The 15,707-nt window shown below is 44.3% G+C and overlaps 1 protein-coding gene across 2 annotated transcripts in view; it reads right to left on the bottom strand.

Annotated features, from left to right (window-relative positions):
- The window catches only part of PTPRT (protein tyrosine phosphatase, receptor type T), a 1,113,081-nt gene that overhangs the window by 588,791 nt on the left and 508,583 nt on the right, over nucleotides 1-15,707 (bottom strand). For both annotated transcript variants that reach the window (XM_025399269.1, XM_025399270.1), the window contains exon 7: nucleotides 661-954. In XM_025399269.1, coding sequence (XP_025255054.1) covers nucleotides 661-954 — 294 coding nt within the window. The remainder of the gene's footprint in view (nucleotides 1-660; nucleotides 955-15,707) is intronic.

The following is a 15,707-nucleotide window of genomic DNA, read 5'->3' as shown; positions in this document are numbered from 1 at the left end:
TCGGAGACAACTCTAGAATTAGGAACCATCAAGAAAATTGTCAAAACCAAGAGTCACAGGCCCAGCTCAGGGAGCCTCAGGAACAATGTTAGAATTAGAAACACATTAAAGATACAACCAAAACCAGAAGACCGCAAGGACATAGTCTAAATGAAGCCTTCAGGGTGCATAGTCAGAGCCAGGAGCCCTCAGAGACACAACCAGAGCCAGAAGCCCTCAGAGAAACACAGCCAAGAACCCTCAGAGAAACACGGCCAGGGCCCTCAGAGACACAAAACCAAGAGCCCTCAAAGACATTCTTAGCATTAGAAAGCCTCAGACATATAAATGGCACCAGCAGTTCTGGGAGACACAGAGCCAGTGTGTCTCATCAGAAACACTATTAGATCCAGGAACCTCCCATGACCCAGCTAAAGTCAGGAGGTTCTCAGAATTACAGTCAGAACTAGAAAGCCCCCAGAAATGCAACCACAGCCAGCAGGTCCTCTAAAAAAAAAAAACCAAAAAACCAAAACCTTGATCCTTTTTTATCCACAATAGGAAGCACATTCACATTCAAAGAAAATTAGGAATTATTTGTCACAGGAAGGTAAGAGGAAGGCCAGTCTTGGCAACAGCACGGCCTCTCATAATGGAGCCTGGAAAAAAAAAAAATCTTACCTGCACACTTGGTCCTGGTGGTGAGGGGAGGTCCTGGCGGTCCGGTACCCCCCTCACCTGGTCGTGTGAGGAGCACTCGGATCTCATACTCAACGTCGGGGTCCAGATGCCACAGCTTGTAGTTGGGAGAGTCGACTATGTGGGTCTCCGCCCAGGTGCCTGTGGTGGTGCGATATTCCACTTCCTTCAGGATGATGGGGCCATCCCCGATGATGGAGTTGGCATTTGGCTTGATCCACAGGTATGTGGCCCCCACAGCCAGCAGCTCTGGGGGAGCAATGGGCGTGGGAGGCTCTGTAAGACAAGCAATCAACAAAGGACTGTCAGACTCAAATGATTTACAGAGCAGACTCTGAGCACATGATGACAAGGCATAGAATTCACAACATAGCCACAAAAAATTGTCAGAAAACCCTTTGGATTTTATTATTTTTATTTTATTTTTTTGAGATGGAGTCTTGCTCTGCCATTCAGACTGGAGTGCAATGGGGCCATCTCAGCTCACTGCAACCTCTGCCTCCCTGATTCAAGCAATTCTCATGCCTCAGCCTCCCAAGTAGCTGGGATTATAGGCGCCTGCCACCACAGCTGGTTAATTTTTGTATTTTTAGTGCAGATGGGGTTTTACCATGTTGGCCAGGCTGGGTCTTGAACTCCTGACTTCAGGTGATTCACTCACCTCAGCCTCCCAAAGTGCTGGGATTACAGGCATGAGCCACCACGCCCGACCTGAAAACCCTTTTTAAATCCCATTCATGCCCTACTTTAAGGGTTTGCATGTAAGTACCTGAATCAGTATTTCTTCAGTAGCTATATTCAACACCTACCTTATCTCCTTTATTTAAAGGCACGAAAGAAAGAAGGCCATGTGAGGAAATGGTTTTCCCAGAACACAGCAAAGCTGCTGGGTGAATACTCTGTTTTCTAGCCTCAAAGGAAAACCTACTTTTGCTGAAGTGAAGTTTGGCACAAAACCCAGGGGAGCCTAAGGTCTACAAACATTTCTTACACAGAACACATAGATTGTTAGTGGAAGTTCTTTCCAAAGGGTGATAAGAGCCTAAGTAGAAAAGGAATGATGGCACAGCAAGAATTCAGCTTCTGCCTCAACCCCAGCAGGTTTCTTCCAGCAGAGAAAGTCATGGGTCACAGCAGACTCAGCAGGAATGAGGGGTCAAAGGAAGAGTCATGCCGAGTTTTCTTGCATCTGCTCTGTGCTGCCACCTCTCTTCCACTGAGTTCCACACAGTCAGCTAAGTAGACTAAAGGTTCAGCAGGCATGAATTGTGGACTCTTCCTCGCAATTATTAGCCCATGGCAAAGCTACAAAAATTAACGCTTATCTTGTACTTCTTACGTACTTTAAAATCTCACACATATCATTTCATGTAATTCTTGGGACAATATCATCACCTTCACTTTAATGGAGAAAAACAAAACAAAGCAAAACAAAACAAAACAGAGAACCTAAGAAATCAGGTCACCTAACCAAGGTCATGGAGAAGGTAGCGTAAGATGAAACTTACATCTGCATGACTTCCTGGACCAACCTGCACCAAGGAAGGCTGTCTGCCTCTTAATATTCATCTTTAAAAACATGGAACTGAATATACTGGTTATTTTTATTTGTAGTAAAAATGGCAGAACAATAAAGAAAACAGAAGAAAGAGAAAATATGAGAAGAAATGGAAGAAAATGGAGAAAAATGGAAGAAAGAAAATATCTCTACCATCCAACATAGCCATTTTTATTCCTCCATGTTCCATTACAATGTTTATTTATGTACTGACACATTTTTTGTGTGGTTATAATAACACATAGACCCAATGTAGATTCATTTTTCTTCCTTCACTTATATTGTAAGGATTTTTTTTTGCATACACTGCTCGAGCTTTATCATCACTGTCTTTAATATTTATAGAACAATCCATCAGGTTACCATACTAAGCATTCGCTGATTGCTGGATACGTGAGTTGTTAATGTTTTGCTAGGATAAATAATGCTACAATGAACATCTTTGTGCAAATGACCTCAGTCTGTCTTATCTTATGTTTTCTTAGGACCAAGGATATGAACAAGAGGAAACAAAGAGTAGAACAAGGAAGAGGAGAAAGGGGAGGCACAGAGGAGGCACATGAGAGTGGAATACAATGTGCATTTGTTTGAGAACATCTCACTTGTAGAGGGCCTCTGGTTTATTCACATGGATAGAAGGCAGGTATACATTTTAGCTTGGAACTCAGGTAAGGGCTTTGAGATAGAGACGCACTCAGCACTTCCCTTCTAATTAATTACCTAGAAGCAAAGATTCTCTAGAAACAGAATAATTGCTAGGAAACAGAGGTGGACAATATTTTCTCAGTGTGACTCGAAGCAAATCTTAAGGGACAACTCCAGATTGCCTCTATTATAGCCTGCCGTTTGGTCAGAGAAGGAAATTAAGCAGATTAGTTAAGCTAGATGCTTTTCTTTACAAAGCCATGGAGGTTATTACTCAAGACCTTGTTATCTCAAAGGTGTTTGCAAATTGATTTTTGGATAATTTGTTGCAGGTAGAGAAGTTAGGTTGGCAGGCAGATGATTTCTGAGCTCATCCTTTGTGCATGTTAAATATATGGACCCTTTGATTGCCATTATCAACTCTCCAGAGCTCCCATCAGTCTCCAGAGAAGCCCCAGGGGTGATCTTTTGCAGCTCTCTGATGACTCTGCCCAATTCCTTAACATAATTATTCACAGACTAGACCTCTATAGAATTAAGAGCAGCAGACTTCAACAGTTTGGGTGCTGAGGGAGTGGCCCCATTTAGTTCTTTTCCATCGACTTTTCACCATGGTTTTCTGCTCTCCTATTTCAGACAGCAGTATTCAATTGCTGATCACCAGAAAGAAAATAAAGTATTAAATCTTTCCAAATGGTTAGCTTCTTTTCATGTATTTCTAATGGCATGTGCAAGTATAGTAACAAACATCCCCTTGAGTATATAAATGTCCCTATCTCAAATGATTTGCGACTTCACACATTTGTGTGCAGATTAGCCACGTGGTTACCTCTCCGTCCATCCCCTCAAGAATAGACCACGTAAGTTTAATCACAGTGTTTCCTCTATGTGGCACCAGGGAAGCCATCAGATTATTGTGTGCTTTATTCTTTTCTTTTTTAATGATCAACTGATTTATAATTGGCATTGTTTAGAAGGCACAGGTACTGGTGGTTCAAAGAGAGAGAAGCAAAAATATAGTACAGAATGATTTTTTTGGTAAGCACACATTATTTTACAAATACATAGAAAAAGCCTATTCTATTTATATCAGTTCTCTAAGATGAACTCTTCAAGAAGACAGTATAGGAAATGTACAGGGCCATCCAGTCCAATGGCCAGAGTCATCAGGAAGGAAAAGGAAACCCCCATGTATCTCATTTGCCAGACAGAGCACTGTGAGCATTAAATCTAATGCAGCCAAGTAAATCAGTGATAACGAAGTGTAATAACGTCATGATGGGGGTGGCAGAGGCATTTCTGAAGCCTGTGAAATGACCTAATCTGGTCTAGAGGTTAGGGAAGCTCTTGCAGACAGCGCTTAGGGGAGTGTTCTGCTGGGACTGCTCATGTTGAGTCTATGAACAAAGAAAAATTCCTTGGGGTCTCCTAGTTCTGAGTTACTTGGGATAGACTGGTAAACAATTAAAACGATGTCCCCTGTACATTCATTCATTCACTCATTCTATGAATGTCGAGTCCCTGCTGCTGGTCACATACTGTCCCAGGCGCAGACACAATCTTGGCTGCATGGAGCTCACCTTCCAGCCCTCACTGGAGGATTGACACAAAGAAGTCAGGAGAGAAGGAAGCTGACTCAGAAGATGTTGAGAAGGAGGGCATCCGAGAATGGAGAGGCCCTGGGAGCCAGACCTAGGTAGAAGCTTATGGATCCATAAAGCGATACACATACAAAATGGATTACTGCTCAGTGAGAAGAAATGAACCAGCTGCAGCTGCAGACACACAGCAACATGAGTAAATATCAAAAAAAAATTCATGCAAAAGAAAAATAAAAGAAGAATGCATGATGACCCCACTTATGTGAAAAGTTCAAGAACAAGCAAAACTGCACTATGGTGATAAAAGCCAGAAGCATAGTTACCTAGCAGGCAGGTACTGACTGGGACAGAGCCTGAGGGAAGTTTCTAGGATGTTAGAATGTTCTCTATATGCTGATTTGGGTAATTAAATAATAGAAATCAGAACAGTGTTACTATAAGGGACATGACTGCCTGAAAGAAGGCATGAGAAAAATTTGGGAGGTTATAACCATTTCTGTATCTTAACCAGGGTTATGTAAGACTCATTAAACTGTGAACTTAAAACATAGGTATTTTTATGTATATAAGTGATACCTTAAAAGTTAAAAAAAATCACAAAAATATGGATATGTGACTCACTAGGTGGAGAGAATGCCACTAATTACTTGAAACTGAACCCCAGAAAGTTGGGAGAAAATTAGCCTTTACTTCTATACCATTCCCTCCTATCAGCACCATCAGATGCTTGAATTCCTAATAGTTTTCCTAACAAGAGGTTGTTCAGGCACACACCAGTTTCTTATTCATGAGCCTTTTCACATCTAACGCAACCAACGCCCTCTCCTTACCAGACTCCACAGCATCATCTGTGCAAAGCCAGGAGTATTTAACATCTGATGGCACCCTCTGCTCATGAAGTTTGCAACCAGACTAAGGAGGAGGAAGTCTTGCCTTCAGGGAGCTGAGGCCTGAGCTGGGTGATGACATCAGTGCCTTCCAGCCAGGCATCAAAGCACTGCAAGGACAAGGATTCCAGGAGCCATCCATGAGGCCTGGGCAGCAGCAGCCCTGAGCTTCCAAGGCTCTCCTTCAACATGTAGATGGTGAAGTGACCTCTTCATGTAATTCTGCCTCATCCTCAGGCAGCAATCTCCAGAACAATTCTGTCTTTCTTTTCCCTGCTGTGAGCACTTGTAACAGTTTGACTCCCCAGAAATTCCCACAGAGAGCAAAAGTGTTTCAAATAGCTGGAGACAGAGCTGTGCGCATGTATTGTCTGCTCCAGACAGAAATCAAACATTTTGAGAAAAACCAAATGTTACTAAGATGTGAAGTGAGCCTTGATATGATTAAGGTGAGCATAACCTGGCCTCCAACACTTTCCACCACATGCCTCACGCTACCTGATCACCGTTTTAATTGCATTTCTATTCACTGACCCTCTAGGTCTGTGGGAATGCCTCCACCCACCCAACGCTAGCCACCAACACAAACCCATTCATACACAGACAGAAACACAATTGTGCCATTCTCATTTCCAGAATTCTTTTGTCTGTGCCATTTTTCCCAACTAGAATGGCTTTCCTTTTACTTGTTTGTTTGTTTTTTGTTTTGTTTTGAGACAGAGTCTTACTCTGTCACCCAGGTTGGAGTGCAGTGGTGCCATCTCGGCTCACTGCAACCTCCACCTCTTGGGTTCAAGTGATTCTCCTGCCTCAGTCTCCCAAGTAGCTGGGATTACAGGCACCTGTCACCACGTACAGCTAATTTTTGCATTTTTAGTAGAGATGTGGTTTCGTCATGTTTGCCAGGGTGGTCTTGAATTCCTTATCTCAGGTGATCCACCTGCCTCAGCCTCCCAAAGTGCTGGGATTACAGGTGTGAGCCACCGTGCCCAGCCTTCAATTATTTTTAACTAAACCATGCCTATTTTTCTTTTCAAAACTGCTTCACGATGACTTACTTTCATGTAGCACAGGGCTAGGCACAGAGTAGATGTTCGATGCTGATTAGACTTTCTATGATTTATGTGCAATGCTGTTTTCATACAATAATGAACTGAGGATCAAAAAGGACTACGTTGGGGCCAGGCTCCAAGCTTTCCTTGACCTTGGCTTACCACTAGCCAGATGTGTGACTCTACTCAATCTTCATGGTCCTCAAATTTATTTTACCTGGACAATGAAAGATTCAAGTCATAAAAGTCCCTAAATTCTCTAGCAAGGGCCACAGGGATTCTATGTGTACTCACTGACTACCCTAACAGTGAGCAATCGGCAGTAGCCCAGGCTTCTCATTCCTCCCGGGCTTGGGCTCAGGGTCCTCGGACACAACGTAAGTAGATATAGCATCAAATCCTCCAATAGGTGCCAACTAGAATAAGTCTTTGTTGGCCGGGCATGGTGATTCATTCCTGTAATCCCAGCACTTTGGGAGGCCAAGGTGGGAGGATCACTAGAGGTCAGGAGTTTGAGACCAGCCTGACCAACATGGTAAAACCCTGTCTCTACTAAAAACACAAAAATTAGCTGGGCACGGTGGTGGGCACTTGTAACCCCAGCTACTCAGGAGGCTAAAGCAGAAGAATTGCTTGGATCTGGGAGGCAGAGGTTGCAGTGAGTCAGGATCATGCCATTGTACTCCAACCTGGGCAACAGAGTGAGAGACTCTGTCTCAAAAAAAAAAAAAATTAGTCTTTGTGCCCTAACCAAACATACAGCCAATGGTCAATAAACATCTGATGTCTTATTTAAATGGGTAGAAAAAATATTTGATAAGTTTTCCCAAAGTAAGAGGTTGAGGGTGGCAACAAAGAGATGAAAAAGAACAAGCCAAGTAAGATGTTGCAGAGAATACTGAATGCACCTCCAAGCAAAGGATTGGAAGTATTTAGGGAGAAGACATCAAACAACTGACAGAAAGCAACAATCAAAGACATACGCAAAGAAAACTTCTCTGAAATACCCAAAGGCCCGAGTTTGCAGACTCTGAAGGGCTCAGTGGGTTCCAGGCAAAATCAATGATGAGACTTGAGCTTAAGTACATACTGGCAATATTTTTGAAATACAAAACTAAAGAAAAACTTCCATCAGCCTTCAGAAAAAAATAACAGATATCCATCAAAACAAAATAAAAAGACTAAAAACTCTGGTTCCATGCTTTATCATTACGATTTCAAACACAGGGATGTGATGAGGAAGATGATGAGAATAATCACAAATAACATTACGGGGCCGCTCCCGTGTACTGCACACTTTTAGACACCTGTGACTGCCCTCAGTGCTCTACAGTATCAATTCATTTAGTCCTCACAGCAACTTTATGGTTGGGTAGATACCCATCCAGAGTCAAACAATTAATCATTCAAAAATCCAACACTGAGGCCAAGGCAACCTGCCCGGGGTCTGCACTCCTAACCATTATGATAAAGACAATGGTACATTATGATAAAGACAATGGTACACACACAAGGTCTTAAGGGCGATGTTTCCAGTCCCAAGAATTCTATAGGAGGTTAGTTGTGGTGCATTTTCAAAGTCAGCGGAAAAATGCTCTCAGTTTCTGAAGAATGCAGAAAATAAAATGCAATGTACATGCCTTCCCTTAGAGAAAAACTGCTTGAAGATATACCCTAGTCCACCTTGTGATGAATCAAAATCACGACCTCTAGCATGAGGGAATTGTGATATAAGAAGGATCAGTCCTATGAGACGGTTAGCTACCACAAGACCCTCCTTCCTCAGATGTGAGTCCAGAAGAGGAGCGTGATCTTGTGCCAGGCTGAACCGAACACATAGCCCAATCTGTAAGAAGGGGCAGAATGGCATGCCTTTCATCCACACAGCATTTCGGGAATGCTTAAAAACAAGCAATTTCATTATGAATGGTTAACTTTAGCTTTGGCCATCATCCTGAAAAGGGACATCATAAATTCCCATGAAAAAGTCTCTCCTTCACTTTGCTGAACTAAATTCAACAAACAAATCTCACCTACCTAAGCTTAAAACATCTAGATTTAAATACATGAAACTGTTGACTTTTTCTTAGGGTTGTGAGAATATAAGTACTATATTTTCTTTATTCTGTTTCTTCTTTGATTTTTTTTTTTACAAATGCCTAGTAAACCTGCATTCGTTGCTTATTATAAATATAAGCATTTGAAAGAGGTCAGGTTTTTATATATTTCAAGCTTTCACAACTGGATGCGACCTCTCTTGCAGTTCTATGCTCCCGATCACCTGGAGTGTTTAGCAGTCAGTCTCCCCTCCTATCTGCCCAGGTAGCAGGAGTCAAGAACCACGACTACATCCATTTTCCCAGCAAGTTCCTCACCAACAGCTCACTAGCAAGGAGACATCCTGGCTACCTCCGGGAGCCCCTCGAAGACTTCCACTGTGAGTTGACACTTGACTTTCAGATAATCCTCTAATCATTGCAAACAAACAGTACTTTACCTGTTTCCTCATCTTTCTCTCTATAGTGACAACACAAAGCAGACAGTACTACTCCCATATTACAGATGAGGACACCAAGGTTACCTAGAAAGCAGCTGTGTCAATACTGCCTGCTCTGTGGCTACAGGCATTGCACTTCCCACCCACCCACAAGCCCCGGTGTTACCACTCCTAGGAGCAGCCCTTACCCAATGAGGGACAGAAGATGGCGGATAAACATCCAGGTTTCCTTGACCCCTAGTGGGACAATGGGGTGGCTTTATTCAGTCTTTTAGATGACCCTTGGTGGGCCTGAGCACCAGATATCCTCTCTAGCACTAGCAGCTCATAGTGCACTCCTTTTTTTGTTGTTGTTGAGACAGAGCCTCACTGTGTCACCCAGGCTGGAGGGCAGTGGCGCGATCTCAGCTCACTGCAGCCTCCGCCTCCCGGGTTCAAGTGATTCTCCTACCTCAGCCTCCTGAGTTGCTAGAACTACAGGTGCTACAGGCACGTGCCACCATGCCCAGTTAATTTTTTGTATTTTTGGTAGAGATGGGGTTTCACCATGTTGGCCAGGATGGTCTGGATCTCCTGACCTTGTGATCTGCCTGCCCTGCTAATTTTTTGTATTTTTAGTAGTGATGGGGTTTCACCATGTTGGCCAGGATGGTCTGGATCTCCTGACCTTGTAATCCGCCCACCTTGGCCTCTCAAAGTGCTGGGGTTCCAGGCATGAGCCACCATGCCCCGTCCAGGGCACAGGATTAAGAGGTATTTCTGGGATTCCAGGTGTGAGCCGCCACGCTAGGCCCACAGTACACTCTTTATGGGGCTTTCTTTCTTCTCAGTTTCCCTTCCTCTCCTCTTTACCAATGTTGCCCACAACTTAGAGAAACTTTGCAAATCTATGCTAAAGGATCTGTTTTTAGGGGAAATCCAGCCTAAGATATTATGAAAACCAGGGAAAGTTACTTAACCTCTTTGTGTCTCAAATGCCTCATCTGTAAAATGGGGATATAGCAACATCTTTCTCATGGGAGTTGCCATAAAGATTATATAAAGTATTAGAGTCGACACTTTAGAAGAGTTCCTACACATAACAAGTAAACTGTCTTCGCTACTAATATCATCATCCTCCCAACCAGCCACCGATGAGCCATTCAGCTGTCAGTGAGAACCTTAACTGATACTCTCATTTTGTGCTCCCAACAGAGAGACACAAAGATCCCATCAAATGCATTCCCCTTCCTGTGTCAGGATAAAGAGAGTCTACAGTAATGTCAGTGTGTACTCCTGCCAAAACTCCCACCAGCAAATCAATTTAAGAGCTCAGCCTCAGTCTACTTAACACCATCATGTTGCAACAAGTGAAGTCATTCAGAAATGCGTAATTCAATAACGACTTAGCACCAGATGAGGTTTTATGATCCGCAACACTCTGTCTGCCCCAGCTCCCCTTTATCCCCCAACACTTCAACATTTTCAAGATTATTATTTGCTGGGCCACTTCCCAAAATTAAGAGCAGAGTAATCATTCTAGAAGAACCTTCCTTTCCTTGCCTGCTAATCAGGAGTCCTCAGAAAGCATGAATCAAGAGTCTGTCACCTCCAAACAGGGGGCTAGAAGAAGCTGGATTTTAAAGCTTTGGAATCAAAGGCCATGCTTCAGGAGCACCTTGTTCCAGGGCAGCATGGGTTCACAAATGGGCACTCTTCTCTCCCCTCCCCTACCTCGGCCAAGCAGCTCTGCTATGAAGAATGGGTGAAAAAAACTCCTGCCTTATCCAGCTTGGATCTTTGAGTTCCAGAGACAACCACGTCTGTACACCCACAGGATGGTGAGAACTGTTATTATTACTATCATGCGGCAAGGACAAATAACATTCTCATAACGTTCACTGTGTGCCTGGCTCTATTTCTGATTTACATACAAACTTGTTTATTCCTCATATCACACTGGAAAGTAAGTACTATTCTAGTATGCATTTACAGAAGAGGAAACCAAAGGAGTGTGCTAGTATTCAGCTCTGGTCTTTTTGCTTCAAGCCCACCCTGTTACATCAGTTATGTAATTCTGGAGCTGGGACCCTACTAACGACACCTCTAAACCACCTTGCCAGCTGGCTTTGGTTCAGTCCTAGTGATGGGAGACTTCAGATGGAGACTGGGATGCTGGAAGAAGGAAGAAGATGCTCTCTTTCTGTTTCAAGGCCGTTGTAGCATCACTCCAGCAATAGGGGCTGCTACGCTCCAGGCCTGAATCTATTCTGGTCTTCCCAGCACCTATGGTACAGTCTCTTTTTGAAGGAACTAACAGAACCTAGGCCATGACCCTTACAGCTGCAGTACAATCTGTGGGGTCCCCTTCCTCAGAGGTCTCAGAATCAGCCCCACTGTGCTCCTCCTACAGACTTCTAGGTACCATAACCACTCCTATTCCATTTTGTTACCCCAGTCCCAGGTGTGGTCACCACTTCCTGCCATTTTTGGCTACCTTAGCATCCCATTTTTGCACTAACAGCCTTTCATCACTGTGTAACAGATTTCCTTCAATAAAAACCCTGTTTGAAATACCTGGTGTGATTTAGGGCTTCCCTCCTGGACCCTGATTCATATCAATAGATATTATAATTATCTTTATTTTTCACATGAGGAGACTAAGGTACCAATTGCCCAAGGTCATGTGGCTAGTCAGTGAGTGTGCTGGGATACTCAGGCTGTCTTGCTCTAGAGGCCATGATTTTAACTCACACACTGAGCTGATGCCCCACTGTTCTCAGAACCCTGCTCAGCAACACAGTGAGGCAGGTACACGAAGGCTGGGGGATACCATACTTTACCTAACAAACAAGTAATGAGGGCTGACTCTGCTATGTTTTGGGGATGTGGAGTCAAAGCAAGTAACTGTCTCTACCCTAGAGGAGACCAAGAGACTAGGGAAGGATGCAGAAACCAATGAGCTACAGAAGAAAGTGATACAGGCTGAGAAGTGGCAGGGCCAGAGTCCTGTGGACTCATACAGGCATGTGGTATTGATACGGACAGGAGACAAGGAAGTACTGGGTAGAAGAGGGTGGTTCCCCAGTAAAGGCCCCATCCTCAAACCTGAAGACCCAAGGCCCTAAGTCAGGACAGACATTTCTGTTTTTGCATCCAAAAAGTTGCCTTTTGGCCCACCACACCTCCAATCCTGCCCCCATATAAACCCAAGAACTTAGCGGGCACACACACAAGTGGCTGAACATTGGAACCAGCAGACCAGTGACAACGGAACAATGTGGCAGAGAAAGACAGAAGAGAAAGGATGTCTGGACACTGAGGGGAGTTCAGCTGGGGGCAGTCAGACAAGAATCTGCCACTGGGCAGCCCGACTCCTGGGAAAGACCACCTTCCCAATCCATCCTCCCCTTCTGGCTCCCCATCCATCTCACTGAGAGCCACCTCCACCGATAAAACCTTGCATTCATCATTTGAGCCCACATGTGATCCAATTCTTCTGGTACAGTGGGCAACTGAAGGAGCGAGCCACACTCCCGTTTCACGTCCTACAAGGGAGATAAGGAAACTCTCCCATTTCAGTATCATACACAGAATAGTGGCCCCAAAAGCTGCTCGAGTCCTAATCCCCAAAACTTATATAGACTCCAAAACTTATACAGACTCTGAAGCTGTGATTAAGTTAAAGATCTTGAACAGGGAGAGTATCCTGGATATGCAGTATCCTGGATAAGTGAAGAAGGGAGGCGGGAAAGTCCGATAGAGCAATTGGAAGATGTTATATGTTCTGGCTGTGAAGATGGAGAAAGGGACCACTAGGCAGGGAAAGTTGGTGACATCTAGAGTCTACAAAAGGCAAGGGAACGGACTCTCCCCTAGAGTCAAAGGAATACAGCCCTGCTAACCTATTTTAGACTTCTGACCTCCAATGCTATAAGATCATAAATTTGTGTTGTCTTAGACCACTAACTTTGTGATTGGGTACAGCAGCATTAGAAAACTAATACAGCCAGGCGCGGTGGCTCACGCCTGTAATCCCAGCACTTTGGGAGGCTGAGGCGGGCAGATCACTAGGTCAGGAGATGGAGACCATCCTGGCTAACATGGTAAAACCCCATCTCTACTAAAAATACAAAAAATTAGCCGGGCGTGGCGGCGGGCGCCTGTAGTCCCAGCTACTCGGGAGGCTGAGGCAGGGGAATGGTGTGAACCTGGGAGGCGGAGCTTGCAGTGAGCGGAGATTGTGCCATTGCACTCCAGCCTGGGCGACAGAGCGAGACTCCATCTCAAGAAAAAAAAAAGAAAAAAGAAAAAAAAGAAAACGAATACAAGGGGAGATATCCAAATTAGATGGAGGATGTTAGGGAAGGCTTCCTAGAGCAATCAAATCATGACCTTGGTCTTGAAGGAAGGGGAGAGTCTAACAGGCACAAGGGTGGGGTTACTCACAAAGACAAGACTGGGTCATGCAGGGATGGTATATCCTCCTGAAACACAGGTGATGGGGAGCAGGGGTAGAGGACAGCAAAAAGGCAATCAGAGAGGTCAAAAGAGACCCAGTCAGGAATGGTCTTCCTCCTGAAGCTGTGTAAGCAGTGGTGTCATGCAGGCACAAGAGTTTTAGGGACAACTCCTCTGAGTGCAAGGTGAAGAATGGGTCTAAGGGAGAGAAACACAGGAGGACCAATAAGGAAGTTGTGTCAATTACACTGAGGAAAGAAATGATGGAGGCATAACCCAAGTAATGGCCATGGGGCTGGAGAGGCAGAGGCAGAGGAACTAGGCAGAGGGTTGGGAGACTGAAAGGACAGGACTTGGTCATGTCATGGATTGAATGTAAGGAGCAAGGCATATGGACCAGTACAAGGCTACTGTTCAACACGCTGGGTGAGTCTCCCCTTGACCTCCACAATGCCTGCCCAGCCCATATAAGTGGAAGTCTACCTCAATTTCCCTGTGCAGCACCCCAGTGCTCTGTGCTAGCTTCTCCAAATTATGCCCAATACACTCATCCCTTTGCATTTTCATATTCACTTCCACTTACAAAAGGAAGTGTGGTGTACTAGAAAGTAAAAGATCACTGGGTCAGAAAGAGGTTGCCTTGCAACCTCTATTACTTAATAGTGTGACATTAAGAAAGTGATATAACTCTCTTGTGGCTCAGTTTCTTCCCATGTAAAATCAGGGTCATGGATTATACCTCACTGGGTCCTTGTGAAGATCAAGTAAGTGCCTGAAAAATGACGGGGGCCCTACATAAACGTGAGTTATTCCTTTCTTCCCATGGCTATTAGCTGTGGACCCCTGTGCTGGTCTTTCTCCCCATTCCACAGCTTTCTCCTGTAATAGGCCATTCAGCACAGCACCTGTAGCCTCCTAAGATGCCCACTCTGAGCATCTGAGCTCTCAGGGCACCTTGGGTTCATGCATCACATGTATCACATACAATAAAATCAATGTCAGCTTTATACATGTGGAAGCCACTAATCTCCCACCAGGACAGGCAACTCACTTTCAGAAAGCACCAGAGGAAAAACACAGTAGCTGCCATAAGAGAACAAATATGATAAGAAGACAAAGTAGAGAGAAAGTGGGTGGTAGGGAGCGAGGGAAGAAACATGCAACTCCGGGCAACCTGAGTCCAGGCAGCTTCGTCAGTTGCTACGCTACCAGCCACAGCAAGAAAGGCTTATGCAGAAGGTGTCTGTGGCTTTAGAGATACTGTTATTTTGCAAATTCTTCTCCTTGGCCTATCCCTATGTGCAAGGGGGAGATGCATAATTAGTCTCTAAGCTGCTGAAATGGCTAGAAATGACTAGAAGTATTGACTGCTCTGAAGTGTCAGGAAGGGGTGTCCAGATGGATTAAGAGGCTTATCCATAGAGCCTACTCAGTTTGTGGGAAGAGTTAAAGAGATGACGGCCCCCCTTACGCAAAGGAACTGAAAAATTAGCTTCTTCCAAATCCCCCCTTGTTCCCCTAGGGCTGCCTCTGCCCCTGCCATATCTTGCCTGAAGAGAGACTAAGCACAGCCTAACTCACTGCTCTTTGGGAAAGGACTTCGAAACAACAAAATCCTGCAAGGTCCCATAGACCTTGGTCCCTGTCTCCAAAAGCCATGATTCTGACTATGCCAGATGCACACTGGGCTCCAAGAACAGAGTTAGTGGCTTCATGCTGTTGTCCACCACAGGTCACTGTCTCTAGGTGCTTCTGTGGAGGAAGAGAATGTGAGGAAACAGGAAGGGAAAGGTAAATGTATTGCTTATGACATTGCAGGCACTGTTCTAGGTATTTCTAACATCTTACTCATATATTTCTCAAGCATAGGCCCAGGGAACTCAATGACATATACAGTGATTTCCAAGGGCCCATAGAAAGCAAGAGTCTTTAGCTAGAACATCTTGGAACAAAATCCCGCTTGAAGGTATTGGGTAAGTTTGAATTTTAACACACACAAAATGTTTCAATGAAATACCACCTTTACACAAATTCTTTCAGAGACTCCAAAGAGAAGAACTACTTCCAAACTTATTTTACAAGCCCAGGATAACTTTCATTCCAAGAGTTCACAAAGATATCACATGAAACTTTTAGGCCAATCTCCCTCATAAACATGTAAACTAAAATCCTACATTACTGTCTTACCAAGCCAATCCTGTGATATATAAAATGAATAACGGCAGTGACAGACTGGATTAAGAAAATGTGGCACATATACACCATGGAATACTATGCAGCCATAAAAAAGGATGAGTTTGTGTCCTTTGTAGGGACATGGATGCAGCTGGAAACCATCATTCTCAGCAA

This window comes from Theropithecus gelada, chromosome 10 (assembly GCF_003255815.1).
Source record: "Theropithecus gelada isolate Dixy chromosome 10, Tgel_1.0, whole genome shotgun sequence".
NCBI classification, from domain to species: Eukaryota; Metazoa; Chordata; class Mammalia; order Primates; family Cercopithecidae; genus Theropithecus; species Theropithecus gelada.
This window is presented reverse-complemented; position numbering and strand designations above follow the sequence as displayed.